General features: G+C 52.7%; 1 protein-coding gene and 1 long non-coding RNA gene across 2 annotated transcripts in view; one reads left to right on the top strand and one right to left on the bottom strand.

The window, feature by feature from the left end:
- Positions 1-24,108, top strand: part of ITGAE (integrin subunit alpha E) — an 82,757-nt gene that overhangs the window by 16,680 nt on the left and 41,969 nt on the right. Inside the window, exons 2-12 of the mRNA XM_037987458.2 lie at positions 1,361-1,481; positions 15,055-15,146; positions 16,704-16,771; positions 17,170-17,287; positions 17,513-17,677; positions 18,359-18,474; positions 19,091-19,242; positions 20,796-20,949; positions 21,634-21,784; positions 22,869-22,936; positions 23,785-23,926. Coding sequence (XP_037843386.2) covers positions 1,361-1,481; positions 15,055-15,146; positions 16,704-16,771; positions 17,170-17,287; positions 17,513-17,677; positions 18,359-18,474; positions 19,091-19,242; positions 20,796-20,949; positions 21,634-21,784; positions 22,869-22,936; positions 23,785-23,926 — 1,347 coding nt within the window. The remainder of the gene's footprint in view (positions 1-1,360; positions 1,482-15,054; positions 15,147-16,703; positions 16,772-17,169; positions 17,288-17,512; positions 17,678-18,358; positions 18,475-19,090; positions 19,243-20,795; positions 20,950-21,633; positions 21,785-22,868; positions 22,937-23,784; positions 23,927-24,108) is intronic.
- Positions 12,364-23,874, bottom strand: LOC140708591 (uncharacterized). Its single transcript, XR_012088724.1, has 3 exons — positions 23,419-23,874; positions 19,907-20,052; positions 12,364-13,643 (listed from the first exon to the last, which is right to left on the bottom strand). It is a non-coding gene; the product is annotated as an uncharacterized lncRNA (long non-coding RNA).

Below are 24,108 nucleotides of genomic sequence, written 5' to 3'. Positions count from 1 at the left end.
GTGTTTGCGTTTCTTTTGTAAGGTAATATTTACATACAGTGACATGCACAAATTCTAAGTGGACCATTCATTGAATGTGCTTTAACACGTGCACACCTTGGTAATTCAAACACCCATCAAGATACAGAATATTTTCATCATTCCAGAAAGTTCCTTCTAGTCCCTTCCCAGTTAGTCTCATCCTGTTAGGCATTTTTTTTCTTTTTACTATAGATTCAGTTTTGCTGGTTCTGGAACCTCATACAAATGGAGTTATACAATATGATTTTTGTTGCCTTCGCTCAACAAATCTGCTGTGCTCTGCTTGAATTCCCTTTCCCTGCATCAAGGTCATAAAATTCCTCCAGAAAGAAAGCTGAGGGTAATGACAGGGCTCGTGTTATTTGTTTGTGTTTTCTAGAGATCACTGCCCTGCGCTGCCTGTTGTCAAATGTCTGGAAACATTTTATCGGTTTTGTCTAGTGTTCTAGTTGTTTATGGTGAAAGAATTAATCCAGTACCAATTATTCCTTCATGGAAAGGCCAAATAAGGGACAATTTAAGAACCAATATAGTGATAACAGATTATAACCATTGAATAAAATAGAATTCGTGAGCCTATTCTGCTGTAAATAAATTAAAAAAAAAAAAGAAAAAATAAGAAGAAAGAAGAAAGATGTAAGGCTTCTGCCACTCGGCATAATGATTTTTGTTGTTGTTTTGAGACGGAGTCTCGTTCTGTTGCTCAGGCTGGAGTGCAGTGGTGCAATCTCAGCTCATTGCAACCTCCACCTCCCAGGTTTAAGCAATTCTTCTGCCTCAGCCTCCCGAGTAGGATCCTATCGTAGGAATACACCACAGTGGGTTTTTCCCTATTCTCCTGTTGATGGACATTCGGGTTCTTTGCAGTTTGGGGCTCTTCCGAATAAAACATTCTTGTGCAGGCAATTTTGGGTACACATGTTTTCTTGGTCGCTTGAAGGGGTACATAGAACATACACAGGCCCTCTTCCTGGGGCTCACAGTCTACTGTCACTTCGGCACAAGACGCGGTAATGTGAGTACGTTTTGCGTGTCAGGTGCGGAGATGACAGTAAGAGGCGTGAGGAGGTGGGAAGTGCTTCTCTGGGGAGAGCTAGGCGTGGCTTCTTGGAGGACGGGGGCTCGGGTACTGGTACAGCTTGGTTTAGTAGGAGAATCAGAGGCTCTGGGTCAGATACACCTGCGTCTCGTCTTTCTCTCTCTCTCTCATACACACACGAAGATCCTTGGGGAGTCTCACTTTTCTCAGCTGTAAAACAGGGTTAAAGACGCCACAGGATTTGCTGGAATCATGGGAGTAAAAGGCCTCTTTCATTAAACGCTCCTCTTTTCCCTCCAGGTCTGGCCCCGCTGGCAGCCTTCAATGTGGATGTGGCCCGGCCCTGGCTCACGCCCAAGGGAGGTGCCCCTTTCGTGCTCAGCTCCCTTCTGCACCAGGACCCTGGCACCAACCAGACCTGGTGAGTAGGGCCGGTGGGCAGGAGGCCTTCAGACTGAGGGGGCTTCCGGGGAACCTGAGATGGGCCCCAGGGACGGCCATGGCACCCCACCCCACAGTCAGGAAAGGAACTTTCTCTCTCAGAAGGGCATGCAGGAGAAAGAGAAGGCGTGAGAGAGGCTGTGGGCATCCGGCCAGTCTGTGGGGTCCATAGAACCCCAGCCCCGCGCCTCACTGGGCCTCTCCCTGTTCCATTGCCTAGGGGGAGGGTGGACTTAAAGACAATTTTAAAATAATGCATATTAAGGCTCTTTTGTTCCTTATGGAAGTAACACATGTTCAATATAGAATATTTGGAAACAAAAAATAACAAAGAAAAAACTGGGCCTGGCACCGTGGCTCATGCCTGTAATCCCAGCACTTTGGGAGGCTGAGGCCGGTGGATCACCTGAGGTCAGGAGTTCGAGACCAGGCTGGCCAACCTGGCGAAACCCTGTCTCCACTAAAAAAAAAAAAAAAAAAAAAAAATTAGCTGGGAGTGGTGGCAGGCGCCTATAATCCCAGATTCTTGGGAGGCTGAGGCAGGAGAATTGCTTGAACCCAGGAGGTGAAGGCTGCAGTGAGCCGAGATCGTGCCATTGCATTCCAGCCTGGGTGACGGCGCGAGAACTCTGTCTCAGAAAAAGAAAAATAAACAAACAAAAAAGGTTTGTGGTAGGATTGTTTGGAATCATGGAAGACTGACAATATTCCTCATTAGGAAAATGGGAAAAATACTGATATAACTCATACAATGCTATACTAAAAGCAGACCCCCTGAATGAAGCCAGTGCAATGGTTGTTCACCTGGATCCATCTGGAAACATACTGTGAGTTGAAAAAGGCAAGTTGTAGAGTTTAATATACAAAGGTTGGCGGGTGCAGTGGCTCACCTGTAATCCCAGCACTTTGGGAGGCCAAGGCGGGTGGATCATATGAGCTCAGGAGTTCGAGACCAGCCTGGGTAACATAGTGAGACCCTATCTACAAAAAACGTTAAAAATTCAGCCGGACATGGTGGCTTAAGCCTGTAGTCCGTCCTAGCTACTTGGGAGGCTGATGTGAGAGAATTGCCTGAGCCCGGGGGGGTCGAGGCTGCAGTGAACCATGATTGTGCCACTGCAGTTCAGCCTAGGTGACAGAGCGAGACCTTGTCTCCAAAAAAAAAAAAAGTAAGTAAGTAAAATATGCATTCCCTCAGATGGCGATGGTGGCCATGTGCTGATGTAGGAGTATGTCTGTAGTTAGGAGAAGCTCTGGCATAAAGGGTCATGAGATCTGAGGCTCATTTCAATTTCCCATGTTGTCACCAAAATGACTTATTTATTTATTGGAGACCGAGTCTTGTTCTGTCACCCAGGCTGGAGTACAATGGCGTGATCTTGGCTCACTGCAACCTCCGCCTCCTGGGTTCAAGCGATTCTCCTGCCTCAGCCTCCTAAGTAGCTGGGACTACAGGTGCACGCCACCACGCCAGGCTAATTTTTTGTATTTTTAGTAGAAACAGGGTTTCACCATGTTGGCCAGGATGGTCTTGAACTCCTGACTTCAAATGATCTGCCCACTTCAGCCTCCCAAAATGCTGGGATTACAGGCGTGAGCCACCGTGCCCAGCCTCAAAATGACTTCTAGAGCTGTGTTGTTTTAAAGCCAGGTCTGGTCAAGGTTTATGTATTATATATTGCTGTTATGTCTCTGTCATTGATTTCAATCCAAAGCAGTGATTTCTCCCCCATTTTTTTCTGGGTGGTTGTAGGGCTTTTCCTGTGTATACTCTCCCACTGCAGGCCCAGCCTAGGATGGTGACCTCCTCATCCCACCCCAGCCCATCCAATTGCTTTGCTTCTGGTCAGTGGTCAAGGGTTTCTTTCATACCCAGCACACCGGAGCAAGTGAGCCCAGAGTTCAAACAGGCACTGGGGCAGAGCCAGGTGAGGAGCTCAGGGTTCCTGGCTGGGCAGGGCAGGAGCTTTGCTTGATAGAGGATGGGTGGGTCGTGGTGGCTCCTGAGGCAGCCTCATAGGCCCTGGGAGTTGGGCCATGACCCTGACAGCCAGGCAGACCTGGATCCTCTGATACTGTGAAATGTGTATTTGGTATTCCAAGACAGAATACATATTTTACAATATAACACATAAAAATATATTTGGTCTCAAAATAAATATTTGGTCCCATTTTCTGGCATATACTCCTAAAATCTTTGGAATCTCCAAAGTAATAAATGTCTTTTTCTTTGCTAATGAGTTGACGGGTGACCAGCAGCCCCCAGATAGCTTCAAAAGGGGGGCTGGTCACTGGAGAGACCCCAAGCAGGATCAGAGGCTTGGGACTTTCAGCCCCACACCCCCATCTTCCCAGAGGGGGAGGGGCTGAAGGTTTAGTTGATCACCAGTGGCCAATGATTCCATCAATCATGCCTATGTAATGAGGCCTCCATAAACACTCAAAAGGACAGGGTTTGGGGAGCTTCTGGGTAGTGGAACACATGGAAGTTTCTGGAGGGTAGCCCCGGAGAAGGCATGGAAGCTTTGCCCCTCACCCCCACTTTGCCTTATGCATCTCATCTGTATCCTTTGTAACATCCTTTTTTTTTTTATTTTGAGGCAGAGTCTTGCTCTGCCACCCAGGCTGGAGTGCAGGGGCGTGACCTCGGCTCACTGCAACCACTGGGTTCAAGCAATTCTCTTGCCTCAGCCTCCCTAGTAGCTGAGATTACAGGTGCGCACCACCACGCCCAGCTGAGTTTTGTATTTTTCGTAGAGACGGGGTTTAACCAATGTTGGCCAGGCTGGTCTTGAACTCCTGACCTCGTGATCCGCCTGCCTCTGCCTCCCAAAGTGCTGAGATTACAGACATGAGCCAAGGCACCCAGCCTGTAATGTCCTTTATCATAAACCAGTAAATATAAGTAAGTGCGTCTCTAAGTTCTCTGAGCCACTCTAGCAAATAAATCGAACCCAAGGAGGGGGTCACAGGAACCCTGATATATTTGGTTGGTCACAAGCACAGGCAAAATAACTAGGGTCTTGTGATTGGCCTCGGAAGTGGGGGACAGTCTTGTGGGACTGAGACCTCGACCTGTGAGGTCTGATGCTACCTCCGAATAGAGCATGTTGGAATTGAGTTGAAGTGAGGACCCTCAGCTGCAGCTGGCTGCCAAAGGACTGCTTGCCTGGTGTGGGGGGAAAACCCCACTCACCTGGGGTCACTGGACTGTTTTGTGTTGTGAGAGTTGCAGGGGAAACAGAGCTCAGTGTTTCCAACATCATTAGAGAGTCCTTTCTGGATCCTCATTTCATTGGTGCAGTCAAAAGTCTGGTCATTGCCAGGCGCGGTGGCTCACGCCTGTAATCCCAGCACTTTGGGAGGCCGAGGCGGGCGGATCACTTGAGGTCAGGAGTTCGAGACCAGCCTGGCCAATACGGTGAAGCCCCGTCTCTACTAAAAATACAAAACTTATCTGGGTGTGGTGGCAGGTGCCTATAATCGCAGCTACTCGGGAGGCTGAGGGGGGAGAATCGCTTGAACCCGGGAGGCAGAGCTTGCAGTGAGCTGAGATCGTGCCACTGCACTCCAGCCTGGGCAACAGAGCGAGACTCTGTCTCAAAAAAAAAAAGGGTGGTCACCATTAGATTGAAGTGTTAAGGGTGGGGCCAATTCATTCATTCATTCATTCATTCAGTATTGATGGAGCATTTACTCAGTACCAGGCAATATTTCAGGAATAAGAGAGTAAGGGAGACATGGTCACTGCCTTCATGAAGCTCCCAGGCTCATGAGGGAAACACAAGCCAGACAATGACAAGAGAGACAAGGACCCCACAAAATAACAGCTCTGGTGGGGGACGTCCGAGGTACGGGGGGAGTACGGAGGCAGGTGTGTTCATCCGCGTCTGCTAGGATTTGCAGGGTGAGTGGGAATTAGCATGAGAAGGAACAGGAAGGGGATTGCAGGCACAGAGAACAGCTTGGTCAGAAGCCTGGGGGCCGGCTGCGTAAGGTCAGGAAACTGAGAAAATGACCTGCGGCTAAAGCTGAGAGCAGAAAAGGAAGCGGGCAGAGGTGGGCGGTGCCTGTCACCCAGGCACTGAGGGTTTGGAGGAGTCAGAGGGTTTGAAGCCAGGAGGGGTGGTGACGTTTTCAGGGAGTTTTGCGTGGCAGGAAGATGAATTAAAGCTCAAGATTGTGTTTGGTTTGGGTAAAATTTTTATCAACATATACCATACAGAAGAATGCACACCCGGCCGGGCACAGGGGCTCGCGCCTGTAATCCCAGCACTTTGGGAGGCCGAGGCGGGTGGGTCACCTGAGGTCAGGAGTTCAAGACCAGCCTGGCCAACATGGTGAAACCCCGTCTCTACTAAAAATACAAAAATTAGCTGGGCGTGGTGGTGAGCGCCTGTAATCCCAGCTACTTGGGAAAGGCAGAACAATCGCTTGAACCTGGGAGGCGGAGGTTGCAGTGAGCCAAGACCACACCATTGTACTCCAGCCTGGGCAACAAGAATGAAACTCTGTTGAAAGAAGAAGGAAGAAAGGGGGGAAGGGAAGGGAAGGGAAGGGGAGGGGAGTGGGGGGGGGGAAAGAAAAGAAAGAAAGAAAAGGAGGGAGGGAAGGAAGGAAAGATGCACACCTCATAAGCATGCAGCTCAGTGAATGTCCACAGAGTGAAGCACCGTGTAAGCAGCGTGCAGATCCAGGGCGAGTGAGCTGCCTGGCCTAAGCCTCCTCTAAGCCCCGCACTCCCTTCCAGATGCATCTGCTGCCAAGAGGAACTTCCAGCCGCTTTTCATCTCCGTGGATTAGTCTCGCCTGGTTTTGAATTTAATATCAATGAGGCATACAGTGTGTGCCCCGCTGTCTCTGTCGGGCTCCTCTCCCTCCACCTGAGGCCTGTGAATTTCATCCACCGTGTTGCCCGAGGCGGTACTTCTTCTGGCTTCTGGGGTATCGCATTGTGTGAACAGTACTGATGACTGGCATTTGGGCAGTTTCCTTGGGCTGTGAGGAATAGCACTGGTGTGCACCTCCTTTTGCTGGATGAATGTTCTTTTTTTTTTTTTTTTTTACCCCTCAGAGTTGATCCCAAAGAATGTACTCATGTTAGGGGAGGGTATATGTGCTCAGGAGTGGAGTTGCTGGTCAGAAGTTATGCAGCTGGTTCCGCAGTTTTCCAAACTGTTCGCGGTGCATGAGCAGGTTTCAGTCAGCGTTTTCTGTAACCGTCTCCTGCCCAGTTCCCTCCCACCAATACCCCAGCGACCCCACGCCTCAGCTCCAGGTCCCACCGACGTTCACAGCCCCTCCCTCAGAAGCCTAGAGGCCAGGGTGCAGGAGAGAGTTTGGAGCCCGTGGTGCAGAGGGCTCTGAGTCCACCAGGGGCTGCGGGAGGGCCCAGCGGGGCTCCCTGAACAGCAAACCTCCCTGAACACCTGCTGAAACAGAGAGGGGCTCCCAGGCTTGAACGTGCTGGGGAGGAGGATGTGGTGGGAGGCACTCCTGGGTTCCTGCTGCAGATGGTGGGGCCTGAGACCACGGGCCTGCTGCACGGGGCAGGAAGTGCGCTGGCTGGCCGACTCGGCCCTAGAAAAAGGAAGGGGCTGGGCTCCTGCTTGAGAATGACCTGTGCCTCTCACTCACATTGCCTCTCCTAAAATGTAAGAGACCAGGGCCGGCAGCATCATGGGTTTCGGTTGCCACAGAAGGTATGGGTGGGACAGACAGCAGACACGGAAATAGACCCTCAGGGCCGGGCGGGGGCTCACACCTGTAATCCCAGCACTTTGGGAGGCTGAGGCGGGCGGATCACGAGGTCAGGAGTTTAAGACCAGCCTGGCCAACATATAGTGAAACCCCATCTCTACTAAAGATACAATAAATAAATAAATAATAAAAATTAGCTGGGCATGGTGGTAGGCACCTGTAATCCCAGCTACTTGTGAGGCTGAGGCAGGAGAATTGCTTGAACCCAGGAGGTGGAGGTTGCCGTGAGCTGAGATCACGCCATTGCACTCCAGCTTGGGTGACAGAATGAGACTCCATCTCAAAAAAAATAAAAAAGAAGAAGAAGAAATAGACCCTCAGAACAGGACAGGTTACAGCTGGGTAAAGGCAAGATGTGAGCTTCAAGTCAGTGACAAGTTAAAAAGATTATTAAAAATTTAAATACAAAACACTAAATAAGGTCGGGCATGGTGGCTCATGCCTGTAGTCCCAGCCCTTTGGGAGGCCGAAGTGGGTAGATCACCTGAGGTCAGGCGTTCGAGAGCGGCCTGGCCAACATGGTGAAACCCCGTCTCTAATAAAAATACAAAAATTAGCCAGGTTTGGTGGTGTGCACGCCTGTAATCCCAGCTACTTGGGAGGCAGAGGCAGGAGAATCACTTGAACCCAGGAGGCGGAGGTTACAGTGAGCTGAGATCGCACCACTACACTCCAACCTGGGTGACAGAGTGAGACTCCATCTCAAAAAAACAAACAAAGAAAAAATAATAAATAAATAAAAGCAGGAGATGGACAAGGATTGCTGGGCTGTACCCAGTTCAGGGTGTAATAGGGCCCCGGTGGCTGTCAGCTGATGGCCAGTCGTCTATCAGAGCTGGTCGGTCAATGTTTGTTTTTTTTTTTTTTGAGACAGAGTCTCACTCTGCCGCCCAGGCTGGAGTGCAGTGGCGCGATCTCAGCTCACTGCAAGCTCCACCTCCCGGGTTCACGCCATCCTCCTGCCTCAGCCTCCCAAGTGGCTGGGACTACAGGTGCCCGCCACCATGCCCAGCTAATTTTTTTTTTGTATTTTTAGTAGAGACAGGGTTTCACTGTGTTGGCCAGGATGGTCTCGATCTCCTGACCTCGTGATCCACTCGCCTCGGACTCCCGAAGTGCTGGGATGACAGGCGTGAGCCACCGCGCCCAGCTGGTCAGTCAATGTTTACTTGGTTTGTCAGCCATGTGCTCAGCAAACCTGCAGACCCCTGGCAGTAGGGGATAAAAGGTGCGGGGAGCAGGGGCAGCTCACACGGCCCAGGCCATGTCATCGAATGACAGCGACATGAATGGCAATCTTGGGATCTGCAGTGCACAGCCTGCACAGCTGTACATGATGGTCTCCTGGGAATGCACCATCCAGGTGGGAAGAAAGGGTGGGGATTGGGGTGGGGTGCTATAGTCAGGGCTGCTGCAGGGCCTGGAGGGGATAAGGCTGCACTTCCTTTGGGAAGACTTCCTGAGGAGCTGGGGTTTGGGATGACTGGTCTGCAGGAGGAGGCATCGCAGGCAGAGGAAACAGCCTGGGCAGAGGACTGAGGAGGAGAGACTGGAGGCCTGCACCTACAGCACCAAAATGGGGTCTGGGGTGGAGCCTGGTTTTGACTCCACCCTTCATTGGGGAGCAGGGAGGGAGATGCTGGGTCTAGGGCTGAGGTCAGGGCTGGGGAGACAGGCAGGGTTGCTAAGGAAGCGACCTAATTTGGGGGCTCAGCTGCAGAGCCCGAACAGAGGAGCAGCTCTCAGCTGCACCCAGCTCTCCGCCCTCAGCCTTGCCCGAGCTGAGCCCTCTCAGCTGTCGCTTGGGCTGTTCAACAAATACTTACTGAGCCCCTGCTCTGTGCCAGGCATTGCTCCAGGCCCTGGGAATAACACGGTGAAGAAGATAGACAAGATCCTTGGGGAGCCTACTGTCTGGTGGGGAAGACAGATAATAGGCAGTATCAGACGATGACAGGTTCTGAGAAGGAAATCAGACAGGGTGATTCAAAACAGAGTAACTGGGTTGTGAGGTGGGGCTGGCTGGGAAAGCGGTGACAGGCGAGACTGGGGAAGGAGAATAAGCCAACCTTGGGGAGAGGGGAAGGTGAGGGTTCTGGGCACAGGAAACAGCAGGTGGAGGGAACAGCAGGTGGAGGGAACAGCACGGTGGAGGGAACAGGGCAGTGGAAGGAACAGCATGGTGGAGGGAACAGCATGGTGGAGGGAACAGGGCAGTGGAAGGAACAGCATGGTGGAGGGAACAGCATGGTGGAGGGAACAGCACAGTGGAGGGAACAGCATGGTGGAGGGAACAGCATGGTGGAGGGAACAGCACGGTGGAGGGAACAGCACAGTGGAGGGAACAGGGCAGTGGAAGGAACAGCATGGTGGAGGGAACAGCATGGTGGAGGGAACAGGGCAGTGGAAGGAACAGCACGGTGGAGGGAACAGCACAGTGGAGGGAACAGGGCAGTGGAAGGAACAGCACAGTGGAGGGAACTGCGTGGTGAAGGGAACAGCAAGCTGGAGAGGGAACAGCACAGTAGAGGGAACAGAGTGGTGGAGGTAACAGCAAGCAGGAGAGGGAACAGCAGGTGGAGGGAACAGTGTGGTGAAGGGAACAGCAAGCTGGAGAGGGAACAGCATGGTGGAGGGAAGAGCACGGTGGAGGGAACAGCAGGTGGAGGGAACAGCACAGTGGAGGGAACAGCGCAGTGGAGGGAACAGAGTGGTGGAGGTAACAGCAAACGGGAGAGGGAACAGCAGGTGGCAGGAACAGCATGGTGGAGGGAACAGCAAGCTGGAGAGGCAACAGTGTGGTGGAAGGAACAGCGTGGTGGAGGCAACAGCAAGGTGGAGAGGGAACAGCATGGTGGAGGGAACAGGGCAGTGGAGGGAACAGCACAGTGGAGGGAACAGCAAGCTGGAGAGGGAACAGCATAGTGGAGGGAACAGGGCAGTGGAAGGAACAGCACGGTGGAGGGAACAGCGCAATGGAGGGAACAGCAAGCTGGAGAGGGAACCGCAGGTGGAGGGAACAGCACAGTGGAGGGAATAGCGCAGTGGAGGGAAAAGCATGGTGGAGGGAACAGCAGGTGGAGGAACAGCATGGTGGAGGGAACAGCATGGTAGAGGGCTTGAGGCAGGAAATGCTGGCACTGGTCACCCAGGAACTGGGGCTGCCACTGACAGAAGGGACATGGTGTAAACTATATGAGTGGGCCAGGTGCTGTGGCTCATGCCTGAAACTCACTGTAACTCACTGGGCTCACTCCCAGCACTTTGGGAGGCCAAGGCAGGAAGATTACCTGAGCCCAGGAGTTCGAGACTAGCCTGGGCAACATGGCAAAACCCCGTCTCTACAAAACATAAGAAAATTAGCCAGGTATGATGGCATGCATCTGTGGTCCCAGTTACTTGGGAGACAGAGGTGGGAGGACTGTTTGAGCCTGAGAGGTTGGGGCTGCAGTGAGCCGTGATCACGCCACTGTACTTCAACTTACGTGACAGAGGGAGACTCTGTCTTTAAAAAAAAAAAACAAAAGGGCCGGGCGCGGTGGCTCACGCCTGTAATCCCAGCACTTTGGGAGGCCGAGGCGGGCGGATCACAAGGTCAGGAGATCGAGACCATGGTGAAACCCCGTCTCTACTAAAAATACAAAAAATTAGCTGGGCGCAGTGGCGGGCGCCTGTAGTCCCAGCTACTCGGGAGGCTGAGGCAGGAGAATGGCGTGAACCCGGAAGGCGGAGCTTGCAGTGAGATCGCGCCACTGCACTCCAGCCTGGGCGACAGAGCGAGACTCCGTCTCAAAAAAAAAAAACAAAAAAAAAAAACAAAAAAACTACATGAGTAAATTAAAAACCAAATAAATGGGTAAGGCATGGTGGCTCACTTCTATTAATATAGAAGTTTTCTTGTAGTTTTGGAGGTCAGAAGTCTGAAAAGATGTCAGCAGGGCTGGGTCCCTTCTAGAAGCTCTGGCGGAGAATCTGTTTTCTTGCCTTTTTTGGTTTCTAGAAGCTGCCTGCATTCTTTGGCTCATGGCCTCCTCCTCCTCCTCCTAAGCCTGCAGCATAGAAAGCTTCACGTCTTTCTCCAACACTTCTTCTTTTTTTTTTTTTGGAGATGGAGTCTCGCTCTGTCGCCCAGGCTTGGAGTGCAGTGGCGTGATCTCGGTTCGCTGCAAGCTCCGCCTCCCGGGTTCATGCCATTCTCCTGCCTCAGCCTCCCGAGTAGCTGGGACTACAGGTGCCCACCACCACGCCTGGCTAATTTTTTGTATTTTTAGTAGAGACGGGGTTTCACCATGTTAGCCAGGATGGTCTCGATCTCCTGACCTCGTGATCCGCCCACCTCGCCTCCCAAAGTGCTGGGATTACAGGCGTGAGCCACCGCACCCAGCCTCTCTGACACTTTAGAAGGTCAAGGTGGGAGTGCTTGAGCCCAGGATCAGCTTGGGCAACACAGTGAGACTTCATCACTATAAAAAAAATAAAATCAGCCGGGCACGGTAACTCACTCCTGTAGGCCCAGCAACTTGTGAGGCTGAGGTAGGAGGATCACTGAGCCTGGGAGGTCAAGGCTGCAGTGAGCTGTGATCACACTACTGCACTCCAATCTGGACAACAGAGCAAGATGCTACCTGAAAAACAAACAAACCCCACAAAATAACAGGAGGCTATTACCATAGACAAGGCAGGATGATGACGGAAGGAGCATTTGAAGAACAGCTGCTTTCTAGAAATAATTTGGAGAGCCGGGCGTGGTGGCTCACGTCTGTAATTCCAGTACTTTGGGAGGCTGAGGTGGGTGGATCACCTGAGGTCAGGAGTTCAAGACCAGCCTGGCCAACATGGTGAAAACCCTGTCTGTACTAAAAACACAAAAATTAGCTGGGCATCGTGGCGGGTGCCTGTAATCGCAGCACTTTTGGAGGCCGAGGCAGGAGAATCGCTGGAACCCAGGAGACAGAGGTTGCAGTGAACCGAGATTGCGCCATTGCACTCCAGCCCGGGCGACAAGAGTGAAACTCCGTCTCAAAAAAAAGGAAAAAAAAAAAAGAATTTGGAGAAAGAACCAACGAGGTTGGCAGGTGGATTGGATATAGGGCATGAGTGAAAACACGACGGAAGTGAAGATGCCTCCTGGGCTTCGTCTTTAGGACTTAGTGGTTGCTGGTGCCATTTCCTATGGTGGGGAAGATGAGAAGAAGCAGGCTTGACAGGAAAGACCACAAGTTCTGTTTGTTTCCTATTGACGCTGTAACAAGTTACCACAGATGTAGTGGCTTACAACAACACAAGTTTATTATCTATTTTTTTTTTTTTTTTTTTTTGCACTCTTTTACACAGGCTGGAGTGCAGTGGTGTGATCTCGGCTCACTGCAACTTCCACCTCCCAGGTTCAAGTGATTCTCCTGCCTCAGCCTCCCGAGTAGCTGGGATTACAAGCATGCACCACCACACCCGGCTAATTTTTGTATTTTTAGTAGAGACGGGGTTTCACCATGTTAGCCAGGCTGGTCTTGAACTCCTGACCTCAGGTGATCCGCCTGCCTCGGCCTCCCAAAGTGGTGGGAAGACAGGTGAACCACTGAGCCCAGCTGTAAGTTTATTATCTTCTAGTTTTGGAGGTCAGAAGTCTGAAAAGGTGTCAGCAGGGCTGGGTCCCTTCTAGAAGCTCTGAGGGAGAATCTGTTCTCTTGCCTTTTTTGGCTTCTAGAAGCTGCCTGCATTCCTTGGCTCACAGCCGCCTCCTCCTCCTTAAGCCTGCAGCGCAGCAAGCTTCACGTCTTTCTCTGACTCTGATTCTCCTGCCTCCTTCGCAGAAGGACCTTTGTGATTACACTGGGGCTTTATAACCCACCCGGGACAGCCCTGGGGGCTTCTGGGATGGGAGAGGCCTCCTTGGGAGGCTCCCAGCCTTCCCTGCAGTCTCACTGCTTCTCCTCTCTGCCTCAACAGACCCCTGAGTCCCCGTAGCCTGCACACGCCACCCTGCAGCCATGTTTCTCGGGCCTCCCTCATAGAAAGACCCTTGTGATTTCACTGAGCCCACCCAGATAATCCAGGATTTAACCCCACATCTCATGACCATTTATTTATTTAATCATATCTACAAAGTCCTTTTGGCCATAAAAGGCAACATATTCGCAGGTTCTGGGGACTAGGACGTGGCCGTCTTTGGGGGGGCCATTATTCTGCCTCCAATAGCAGATGGAGAGGTGGGAATTTCAGCCTTTATAGGTGTATTGAAGCCACGGGCTTGGAAGGGATCACTAGGGAGAGTGTGCCGGCAAGGAGGACAGTGACCCAGCCCCCGGATCCTGGTGGCAGATAGAGGCCAGACCCCAAAGGCACCAGCGAAGACTTGAGGAATGAGGAGAGTCCGCAGAAAAATCTAAAAGAAAGTGTTTCAAAGAGATGGTTATGCTGGGCACAGTGGCTCACGCCTGTAATCCCAGCACTTTGGGAGACCGAGATGGGTGGATCACAAGGTCAGGAGATTGAGACCATCCTGGCTAACATGGTGAAACCCCGTCTCTACTAAAAATACAAAAAATTAGCTGGGCGTGGTGGTGGCGCCTGTAGTCCCAGCTACTCGGGAGGCTGAGACAGGAGAATGGCGGGCACCCAGGAGGCGGAGCTTGCAGTGAGCCGAGATCCGGCGACACAGCGAGACTCCATCTCAAAAAAGAAAAAAAAAAAAAAAAAGAGATGGTTACTTATGTCCCGGGCTTCTGAGAGGTTGAGGAAGACGAGGATAGAGAGGGGTCCGTCCGTTGGATGTGGCATTGTAGGGACCCCTGGTGACCTTCACAGGAGCCGATTCAGAGCGTGGGAAGTCCCCCTGGGGTGGGTTCAGCTGGGGGTGAGCAGATGCATGCACAGGTGCAGGCTTTGTTGTTATTCTGTAAGCCACGCCGATACGTGAATATATTTCATAATGTATTAAAATGTAGAGTGACAGGAGTTGAGGAAGTGAAGACGATGTCTCATTTCTACCCCCATCCTGTGCTCTTTAATCTGTCCCAACCCACTGTGGCCACATCATGACTTTTTTTTTTTTTTTTTTTTGAGACAGTCTCGCTCTGTTGCCCAGGCTGGAGTGCAGTGGCGTGATCTTGGCTCACTGCAAGCTCCGCCTCCCCGGTTCACGCCATTCTCCTGCCTCAGCCTCCCGAGTAGCTGGGATTACAGGTGCCCACCACCACGCCTGGCTAATTTTTGTATTTTTAGTAGAGACGGGGTTTCACTGTATTGATCAGGTTGGTCTCAAACTCCTGACCTCAGGTGATCCACCTGCCTCAGCCTCCCAAAGTAATGGGATTACAGGTGTGAGCCACTGTGCCCGGCCTCCAAACCTCCAGTTCTGACTAACCCACAGGATAAGGGCACCAACGTGCTGTCTCAGAAACTAAGGCCAGGCAGGGAAGGCCCCCGGGGTGGCCCACCAGGAAGCCAGCACTGCCCCCCAACAGAACCAACCCCAATGCTGGTGGTTTTCTGGCCTCCCCATCCCTACCCCCACGAGCGAGCAGAGTTTTTGTTAACCATCAGCATCACCCCTTCTTTGTCAGGGTGGGCAGCAGGCAGAGAGTAGTTGCATTTAACCATTTCCTGCCTGGCGCTGTGTAGAAGTAGAGACTGGGCAAATGTTTTCCCCGTAATTCAGAGTCTGGGCTAGGAATCTGCAGGCCACACAGGGAGCCTGTGAGCCCAGGCAACTGGAATGGGAAGTGTGCTGGGCAGGCAGGGAGAAGATGAGGAACATCAGCCAGCTCAGCTTTGCCATCTCCCCTCCCACTCAGGCTCCTGGTCACCAGCCCCAGAACCGAGAGGACACCAGGGCCTCTCCATCGATGCTTCCTTGTGCAGGATGAAATCCTTTGCCATTCTGTAGGTAAGTCAGCCCCAACTCCAGGGAATGCTCCCCAGGACCCCCTTTCTTGCAAAATCCCCTTCATCTAAACTCAAACCATTCCAACCCCAGCCCTGCCTAATCCAGCCCGTTCACCCCTAGACTCTAGCATCACCCACAGCAAGATTCCATCCCCATGTCCAGTCCCACCCCAACCCAATCCTAACCCCCGGCCACCTTTCCTGATGCAATCCTAGCAACAGAAACGATCCCTACAATGTATTGTGTGTCCACCGTGTGCCTGGCAGTCCTCTAAGTCATTTAGTTTTCATCCTCACAACCACACCATTTACAAGACAGGAAGCGACAGTTCAGATAATGTAAGTCTTTTGGTTACCACTATGACAAAGGTCACACTTTTAGTGGTGGCTGATTCGAAACTCTAGCCCTTCCTGAGGCAACTAACTCATCACACCTCAGTGGAATTCACCCCTCCCTATTCAGTCTAACTGTGGCCATCCTAGTAACTAGCATGGGGCCTGGCATATATTAGGTGCTCAATAAATGCCATTTGAATGAATGAATGAACCTGATTCATTCATTAACTAAACTCTATCCATCCTACCCAATCAAACTCAAGTCATAGATTTACTGACAACCTCTTGGCTATATATATATATATATATAGAATCCTTGTCTGAGGCGGGGTGCCGTGGCTTACGTCTATCATCCCAGCACTTTGGGAGGCTGAGGCGGGTGGATCACTTGAGGTCAGGAGCTCAAGACCAGCCTGGCCAATATGGCAAAACCCCATCTCTACTACAAGTACAAAAATTAGCCAGGTGTGGTGGTGCACACCTATAATCCCAGCTATTTAGGAGGCTGAGGCAGAAGAATCGCTTGAACCCAGGAGGTGGAGGTTACAGTGAGCTGAGATTGCACCACTGGATTCCAGTCTGGGCAACAGAGCAAGATTCTGTTTAAAAAAAAAGAAATCCTTGTCTGAGAGGCACTGAGTTGAACAGACTCAATCTCAGTCCAGCAGGGTTGACTGAGTGATTCCGTGACTCAAAAATAAAACAGTATCCTGAGGCTGACAGTGGGGAGGAAGAGGAAGGAGCTACCATTTCTGCCCCTGAGGCTGTGGGGCAGTAAGATTCCTCAGGATGGGTCTGTGAGGCTGGCGGTTTCTCGGTCCACACAGCCAGTCCCGCGGTTTCTTGCACATTCCTTGGCACTTTCACACCCACCAGGCAGTGCTTCTCCACCCACCTGTTCGACCAAGCTCACTGAGGAAAAGCAGCAGGTATCAGCTATTGCTGGACGCCCATCACCACACTCACAAGGCTGGGCACAGAGCAGACGTCAATGGACATGTGTTAAATGGGCCAGCAGATGAGCCCCAGGGATGGGCACTCGGCCCTGAACATGTCCAGTCCTGACCTTGAAGTCCCCCGTTCTAGCTTTCTAGAGGCTTCTCTGAGTGGCCAACAGTTCCTCATAGGGGCCTGACCAAGGTGGCTCTGTGCCCTCTGACCTTGGCTTTGGGTCTCTGCCTCCCAGGGTCCCCTCCTCCTTACCTGGGTTTAACTTTTTCAGAGCATGTCCCCATCCCCAAGGGGAGGCACCGGGGAGTGACCGTTGTCCGGAGCCACCACGGCGTTTTGGTGAGTGCATGGGCAAGAGGGAGGGCCTTAGGGAGGCTGGTGCGAACCCTCGTGGTTGACGCTGGTGTTGAGACCAGTTCCAACTGGCATGCTATTTCCGAGGCTGAGTAGTCTAGCATCTCCCTGGTGCCAGCCCCAGGGATGACTGTAGCTCTGACCACCTATTCTGATACCAGGACTGACCTAGGTATTCCCTGTGACCCAGCACACTCATGCAGGTGTCGGCCTCAGCCTTGACCCCAGCACAGACCCCTACACCTGGTGAGGGGTGGGCCAGCCACTCCTGTGCCCCCTGCCTGGTTGATCCACTGGGTTCTAGAATGGGGGTGAGAATGTGGCTGTAGGTCAGGAACGCAGGGGTGACCTGGTGTTTCCCTACCCTCTCTTCCCTGCCCCAGATATGTATTCAAGTGCTGGCCCGGCGGCCTCACAGCCTCAGCTCAGAACTCACAGGCACCTGTGGCCTCCTGGGCCCTGACCTCCGTCCCCAGGCTCAGGCCAACTTCTTCGACCTTGGTAAGGACTGGACATTCACTGGCCTTGGATAGCTCTAAAGAGATCTCCTTGGTCTCCAAGAAAAGGCACCAGCTCACGGCAAATGCAGCGGGACGCAGGCCCACGGTGGAGCAAGGCAGGGTTGAGGCATCGCATAAAAGGAATCAGGGCAGAACCACATGTGAGCGTGCTCGGGTGAGGACAGAGCCTTTCTGACTCTGAGCTCTTCCACGTATGTTTTTAAAGAAAATCTCCTGGATCCAGATGCACGTGTGGACACTGGAGACTGCTATAGCAACAAAGAAGACAGCTGGGGAGAGGATGCGAACACAGCCAGGCGGCGCCGGGCTCTGGAGAAGGAGGAGGAGGAGGAAGATGAGGAGGAGGAGGAAGATGAGGAGGAGGAAGCTGGTGAGAAGAGCAGATCTGGGTTGCTCTGAGTCTATCAGAGCCAACCCCTAGGCTGGCAGCCTCCAAGGGTGAGGAGTGCCTCAGTCTGAGAGATGGGGAGCAGTGACTGAACTTTACAGGCCTGACCAGTACCAGCTCCACTCACTCTATCTTATAAATGGGGAAACTGAGGCTCAGAGAGTGGTAGTGATGGGAATGGCTCACACAGCAAGCAAAGCCTGACCAGGTTCTAGCTCTGTTTTTGAAGGGGGAGACAAAAGCTTCTCTCTTGGGGCCAGGCATGGTGGCTCACGCCTGTAATCCCAGCACTTTGGGAGGCCGAGGTGGGTGGATCACTTGAGATCAGGAGTTCGAGACCAGCCTGGCCAACATGGTGAAACCCCGACTTTGCTAAAAAATTCAAAAATCAGCCAGGCATGGTGGTGTGCACCTGTAGTCCCAGCTACTTAGGAGGCTGAGGCAGGAGAATTGCTTGAACCCGGTAGGCGGAAGTTGCAGTGAGCCGAGATCCCACCACTACCCTGTAGCCTGGGCAACAGAGTGAAGCGCCATAAAAAAAAAAGTGGGAGGTTCTCCAACTTCTTCCCTGAATTGAACCCTCAGGCCTACAACAGGGGCATGTACCATACACAGGCTGCCCTCACATCCCATGCCCATTCCTGACCTGTTTGTCTTGGCCAGGCACCGAGATTGCCATCATCCTGGATGGCTCAGGAAGCATTGATCCCCCAGACTTTCAGAGAGCCAAAGACTTCATCTCCAACATGATGAGGAACTTCTATGAAAAGTGTTTTGAGGTGGGCTTTCCTAAGAGCTGGTTATCACTTATCTATTGCTGAGAATCACCCTACCTCAGAACAACAATCACCACATTTGCTTACAATTCTACGGGTCAGATACTTGGGCTGGGCTCAGCTGGATGGTTCTTCTGTCCATCTTGCCTGGAGTTACCCTGGAGCTGCAGGCATCTGGTTGCTTGACTGGGGCTGGATGGCCTAAGATGACCTCACTCACTTGTCTGGACCATGTGTCTTTAGCAGGCCAGCCCAAATTTTTCATGGCAGCAACATTCTAAGAGGGCCAGATCCAATGCATGCAAGTATTTTTCAAGTCTCTAATTATATCACATTTGCTGATGCCTCATTGGCCAAAGCCAGTCACATGGCCAATCGCATTGTCAGTATGGAGGGGACTACATAGGGAGCTAGGGAGAAGTCTGTGATTCATTGGGGGCTATTACTATCGCACCCTTCTCCACCCCCACTTGCTTAGAGGTTTTGCTCTGCCTTAGCATCTTTCTGCCCAGGGATAAGGTAGAAGGAGTGGATTTTTCTGCTGCTTCCAGGGGGAGCCATTTCAGGGGCAGAGGTGGCAATTCTTCCAACCTCCTGCCCTCTTCCCCATCCCCTGCAGTGCAACTTTGCCCTGGTGCAGTACGGAGGAGTGATCCAGACTGAGTTTGACCTTCGGGACAGTCAGGATGTGATGGCCTCCCTTGCCAAAGTCCAGAATATCACTCAAGTGGGGAGTGTCACCAAGACTGCCTCAGCCATGCAACATGTCTTGTGAGTATGGGGGCTGCAGGAATTATTCTGGCCACGCCCAGAGTCTCTGTGGCATCATACTTGGAGGAAGTGGCTGGACAGAACTGGAGAAGAGAATTAGGGTTCCAGCCTTTCCCTGGCTGAGAGAACATGAGGGATGATACCTCAAGACTGTCTTCCAAAAAGTCTTCCAAAGACTTCCTCTTGTGAGAGGCAGGAGAGCAGAGTGCTCGGTGGACAGGCTGGCTGGGTTCAGATCTCAGCTCTGGTTTGTATCTGTGTGACCTCGGGCAAACTGAAGGACCTTGTGACCTGGGCTTCAGTTTCCTCACTTTAAAAATGAGAAAAATAGGCTGAGCGTGGCAGCTCACACTTGTAATCCCAGCCCTTTGGGAGGCCAAGGCAGGTGGATCACCTGAGGTCAGGAGTTTGAGACCAGCCTGGCCAACATGGTGAAACTCTGTCTCTACTAAAAATACAAAGGGTGTGGTGGCAGGTGCCTGTAATCCCAGCTACTTGGGAGGCTGAGGCAGGAGAAACGCTTGAACTCGGGAGGCAGAGGTTGCAGTGAGTTGAGATGGTGCCACTGCACTCCAGCCCGAGCGACAGAGTGAGACTCTATCTCTCTAAATAAAATAATAATAATAAAATAAATAAATAAAATGAGAATAATAATAGTACTCACAGCTTGGAGCAGTGGCTTGTGCCTATAGTTCCAGCTACTCAGGAAGCTGAGGCAGGAGGACTGCTTGAGCCCAGGAGTCTAAGGATGCAGTGAGTCATGATCACACCACTGTACTCCAGTCTGGGTGACAGAGTGAGGTGCTGTCTCTAAAAAAGAAAGAAAAATAATAGCACTTACCTGGTAGATTTTGTGGCAGTTGGATGGGTTAACATATACAGTGTTGGCCGGACATTGTGGCTGACGCCTGTAATCCCAGCACTTTGGGAGGCCGAGGCGGGTGGATCACGAGGTCAGGAGATCAAGACCATCCTGGCTAACACGGTGAAACCCCCATCTCTACTAAAAATACAAAAAAATTAGCCGGGCGTGGTGGCGGGCGCCTGTAGTCCCAGCTACTCGGGAGGCTGAGGCAGGAGAATGGCATGAACCCGGGAGGCAGAGCTTGCAGTGAGCCGAGATGGCACCACTGCACTCCAGCCTGGGCGAAAAAGCGAGACTCCGTCTCAAAAAAAAAAAAAAAAAAGTGTGTGTATATATATATATATATACACATATAGTGTTTATAACAGTGCCTGGCACATGATAAACGCCATGTGAGTATTATCTATCATTTTAATGTCATTACTCTTCCTGTATGCACACAAAAGGAATAGACTGCCAGCCAGCACCTTTCTGCTGGGAGCAGGTGAGAAGCAAGAACACCTGTGTTGCAGCCCTCCCTCTGCCTAGCCTCGCTGTGTGACTTAAGGGGGCATCACCCCCTTCTTTGGGTCTTTTGGGAGGATTGTGAACCCTCCCAATTCTAATACAGGTCAGAGAATAAAGTCTGTCCTGGAGTCGGTCATGTCTCTGGCAAAGCTCTCTTCTTCCTTTACTCTCCCCTGCTCAGAGACAACATCTTCACCTCAAGCCACGGCTCCAGAAGAAAGGCATCCAAGGTCATGGTGGTGCTCACCGATGGTGGCATATTCGAGGACCCCCTCGACCTTACGACAGTCATCAACTCCCCTAAAATGCATGGTGTTGAGCGCTTTGCCATTGGGGTAAGAGCCAGGAGCCGGGAGGCCCCTTCTGACCCTACTCAGCCTGGGGTGGGGAGGAGCCAGGGTTGCTGATGGGGGCTTTTCTGTAAGCAGCTAATCCAGACCCTGTTCTATTCTCCAACACTTCCCTTCTCCCCATGCCCTGTCATCCCAGAGAGGGTTCATTTCCCCATGGTGGTCACAGCTTCCTGGCCAAATAGTGACGGGAGAGCCCACAGGAAACACACCAAGGAAGGTTCCTGGAGGACCGTGGTGCCAAGCTGAGTCCTGCCAGACAAACGGGAGTAGCTGCTTAGGGCACAGGGGAGGCAGAGAGGGGCCCCGCAGGCAGAGGGAACGGGAGTAGCTGCTTAGGGCACAGGGGAGGCAGAGAGGGGCCCCACAGGCAGAGGGAACGGGAGTAGCTGGCCTAGGGCACAGGGGAGGCAGAGAGGGCCCCACAGGCAGAGGGAACAGCATGTGCAGAGGTGAGGAGGGGCTCGGTGTGTTCAGGAGAACAGGTGTACTTTGGTAGAACTGGAATTTTGCCCAGAGTGTGTGTAGAACAGGGAGCAGGGAAAGGAGAAAGGAAGAAAGGAGACAGGTAATGGAGGGCCCCAGAGGCCAGGGGGAGGGGCTCAGCTCTCTCCCTGGGCCTGGGGAATCCTCCCGGCGCTGACTCACTGACCCAGGCCCCCTGTGCAGGTGGGAGAAGAATTTAAGAGTGCTAGGACTGAGAGGGAACTCAACCTGATTGCCTCAGACCCGGATGAGACCCACGCTTTCAAGGTCACTAACTACATGGCGCTGGATGGGCTGCTGAGCAAACTGCGGTACAACATCATCAGCATGGAAGGTGAGGGCTCCGGGACCCACGCCACCGCAGGAGACCCCAGCCTGTGCTCCAGCCCCGCCTCTGTCCCATCTTCATGTGGTTTCTCTGAGCAACTCCCATCGTCTCTCTGATCCTCAGCTGTTCCATGTCTAAAAAGGCAATGGCCAGGTGTGGTGGCTCACGCCTGGAATCCCAATACTTTGGGAGACAGAGGCAGGTGGATCGCTTGAGGCCAGGAGTTCGAGACCCGCCTGGGCAACATGGCGAAACCCTGTCTCTACTAAAACAAAAATTAGCTGGGGCCGGGTGTGGTGGCTCATGCCCGTAATCCCAACACTCTGGGAGGCCAAGGCCGGTGGATCACCTGAGGTCTGGAGTTCAAGACCAGCCTGGCCAACATGGTGAAATCCTGTTTCTGCTAAAAATACAAAACAATTTAGCCGGCTGTGGTGGTGCACGTCTGTGATCCCAGCTCCTCAGGAGCCTGAGGCAGAAGAATCACTTGAGCTTAGGAGGCGGAGGTTGCAGTGAGCCAAGATTGCCTCACTGCACTCCAGGATGGGTGACAGAGCAAGGCTCCGTCTCAAAAAAAAAAAAAAAAAAAAAAAGGTAGCCAGGCGTGGTGGTGCATGACCTGTATTCCCAGCTACTTGGGAAGCTAAGGCAACAGGTCACTTGAGCTTGGGAGGCGCAGGTTGCAGTGAGCTGATATTGAGCCACGGCACTCCAGCCTGAGCAACAGAGCAAGACACTGTCTCAAAAAAAAAAAAAAAAAAAAAAAAAAAAAAAGCAACAATATCTCCAGCCTCCTTGCTTCCCGGAATCTCCATGAAGTTCTCATGAACTGAGCTGGTGCTGGAGAAACAAGGATGACTGGAGCGTAGTCCCTTCTCCCAGGAGCTCCCAGACGAGGAAACTGAGGCCTAGAAAGAGTGAACTGCCCAGACAGTAGTTGCTCAAGGAGAACCTGGGTCTCTACCTTCAACCGGGTGCTCTTCCTGTTACACCAATCATGGTTCCCTGAGGCCAAGCTGGACTGTCCCCTGCCTCAGTTTCTCCCTTCACCGCGGCCCACAGCAGTCTCACTGGGCTTCTTGGCTTGCAGGTGCGGTTGGCGACGCCCTTCACTACCAGCTGGCACAGATCGGCTTCAGTGCTCAGATCCTGGATGAGGTATGTGGCTGACTCAGCACCAGGCAGGCTCGCCCGTTGGGAAGGGGCCCAGAACACCTAGGATTCAGGGACTCCTGCCTCCCATCCAGGGCTCTGCTCTCCCTGTGATGATTCCTCTAAAAGAGCCATTTTATTTTACTTATTTATTTATTTTGAGACGGAGTCTTGCTCTGTCGCCCAGGCTGGAGTGCAGCGGTGTAATCTCGGCTCACTGCAACCTCCGCCTCCCGGGTTCAAGTGATTCTCCTGCCTCAGCCTCCCGTGTAGCTGGGATTACAGGCACGTGCCACCACGCCCGGCTAATTTTTGTATTTTTAGTAGAGACGGGATTTCACCATGTTGGCCAGGCTGGTCTCGAACTCCTGACCTCAGGTGATCCACCCGCCTCGGCCTCCCAAAGTGCTGGGATGACAGGTCTGAACCACAGCGCCCGGCCTGAAAGAGCCGTTTTAGGATAAAGGGAAACATTTCTGCCTGCTCACCTTAGTCTGGACCACTGAGATAGACAGAAGTGTGGCCATATTGATGACAGGAGGTGGCTTTTTTCTGTGTGCTCAAACATCCAGTTGCTCCCCTGAATACAGACCAGTCAGCAGGATTCGGCCTGGGTCAGCCTACCAACCAAGCTGCTCGCTTCTCCTGGAGGCGGGAGTGCAAGGGCACGAGGCAGGAGCCCAGGGTTGGCCATCTCACCTTCGCACCTGCATCTCTGGCCAGGCGGGCACTAGGCCACCGAACGCCCCCCTTCTCCCAGCCAGGTTAGCCGCGCTGGCCTGGAGACCCGCTGCCACCGTGGCCCGGCCCTGGGTCCCTCCCACTCATCTGGGCTCCATCCCCGTCCCCTTCAGCGGCAGGTGCTGCTCGGCGCCGTCGGGGCCTTTGACTGGTCCGGAGGCGCGCTGCTCTACAACACACGCAGCCGCCGGGGCCGCTTCCTGAACCAGACTGCGGCGGCGGCGGACGGGGAGGCTGCGCAGTACAGCTACCTGGGTGAGGGTGGGGCCTGGGGGCTACCTGGGTGAGGGCGGGGCCTGGGGGCTACCTGGGTGAGGGCGGGGCCTGGGGGCTACCTGGGTGAGGGCGGGGCCTGGAGGCTACCTGGGCGAGGGCGGGGCCTACCTGGGCGAGGGTGGGGCCTGGAGGCTACCTGAGTGAGGGCAGGGCCTGGGGGC

Source organism: Chlorocebus sabaeus, chromosome 16 (genome assembly GCF_047675955.1).
Source record: "Chlorocebus sabaeus isolate Y175 chromosome 16, mChlSab1.0.hap1, whole genome shotgun sequence".
NCBI classification, from domain to species: domain Eukaryota; kingdom Metazoa; phylum Chordata; class Mammalia; order Primates; family Cercopithecidae; genus Chlorocebus; species Chlorocebus sabaeus.
The sequence above is the reverse complement of the archived record's forward strand: the minus strand, read 5'-3'. Positions and strand labels throughout refer to the sequence as shown.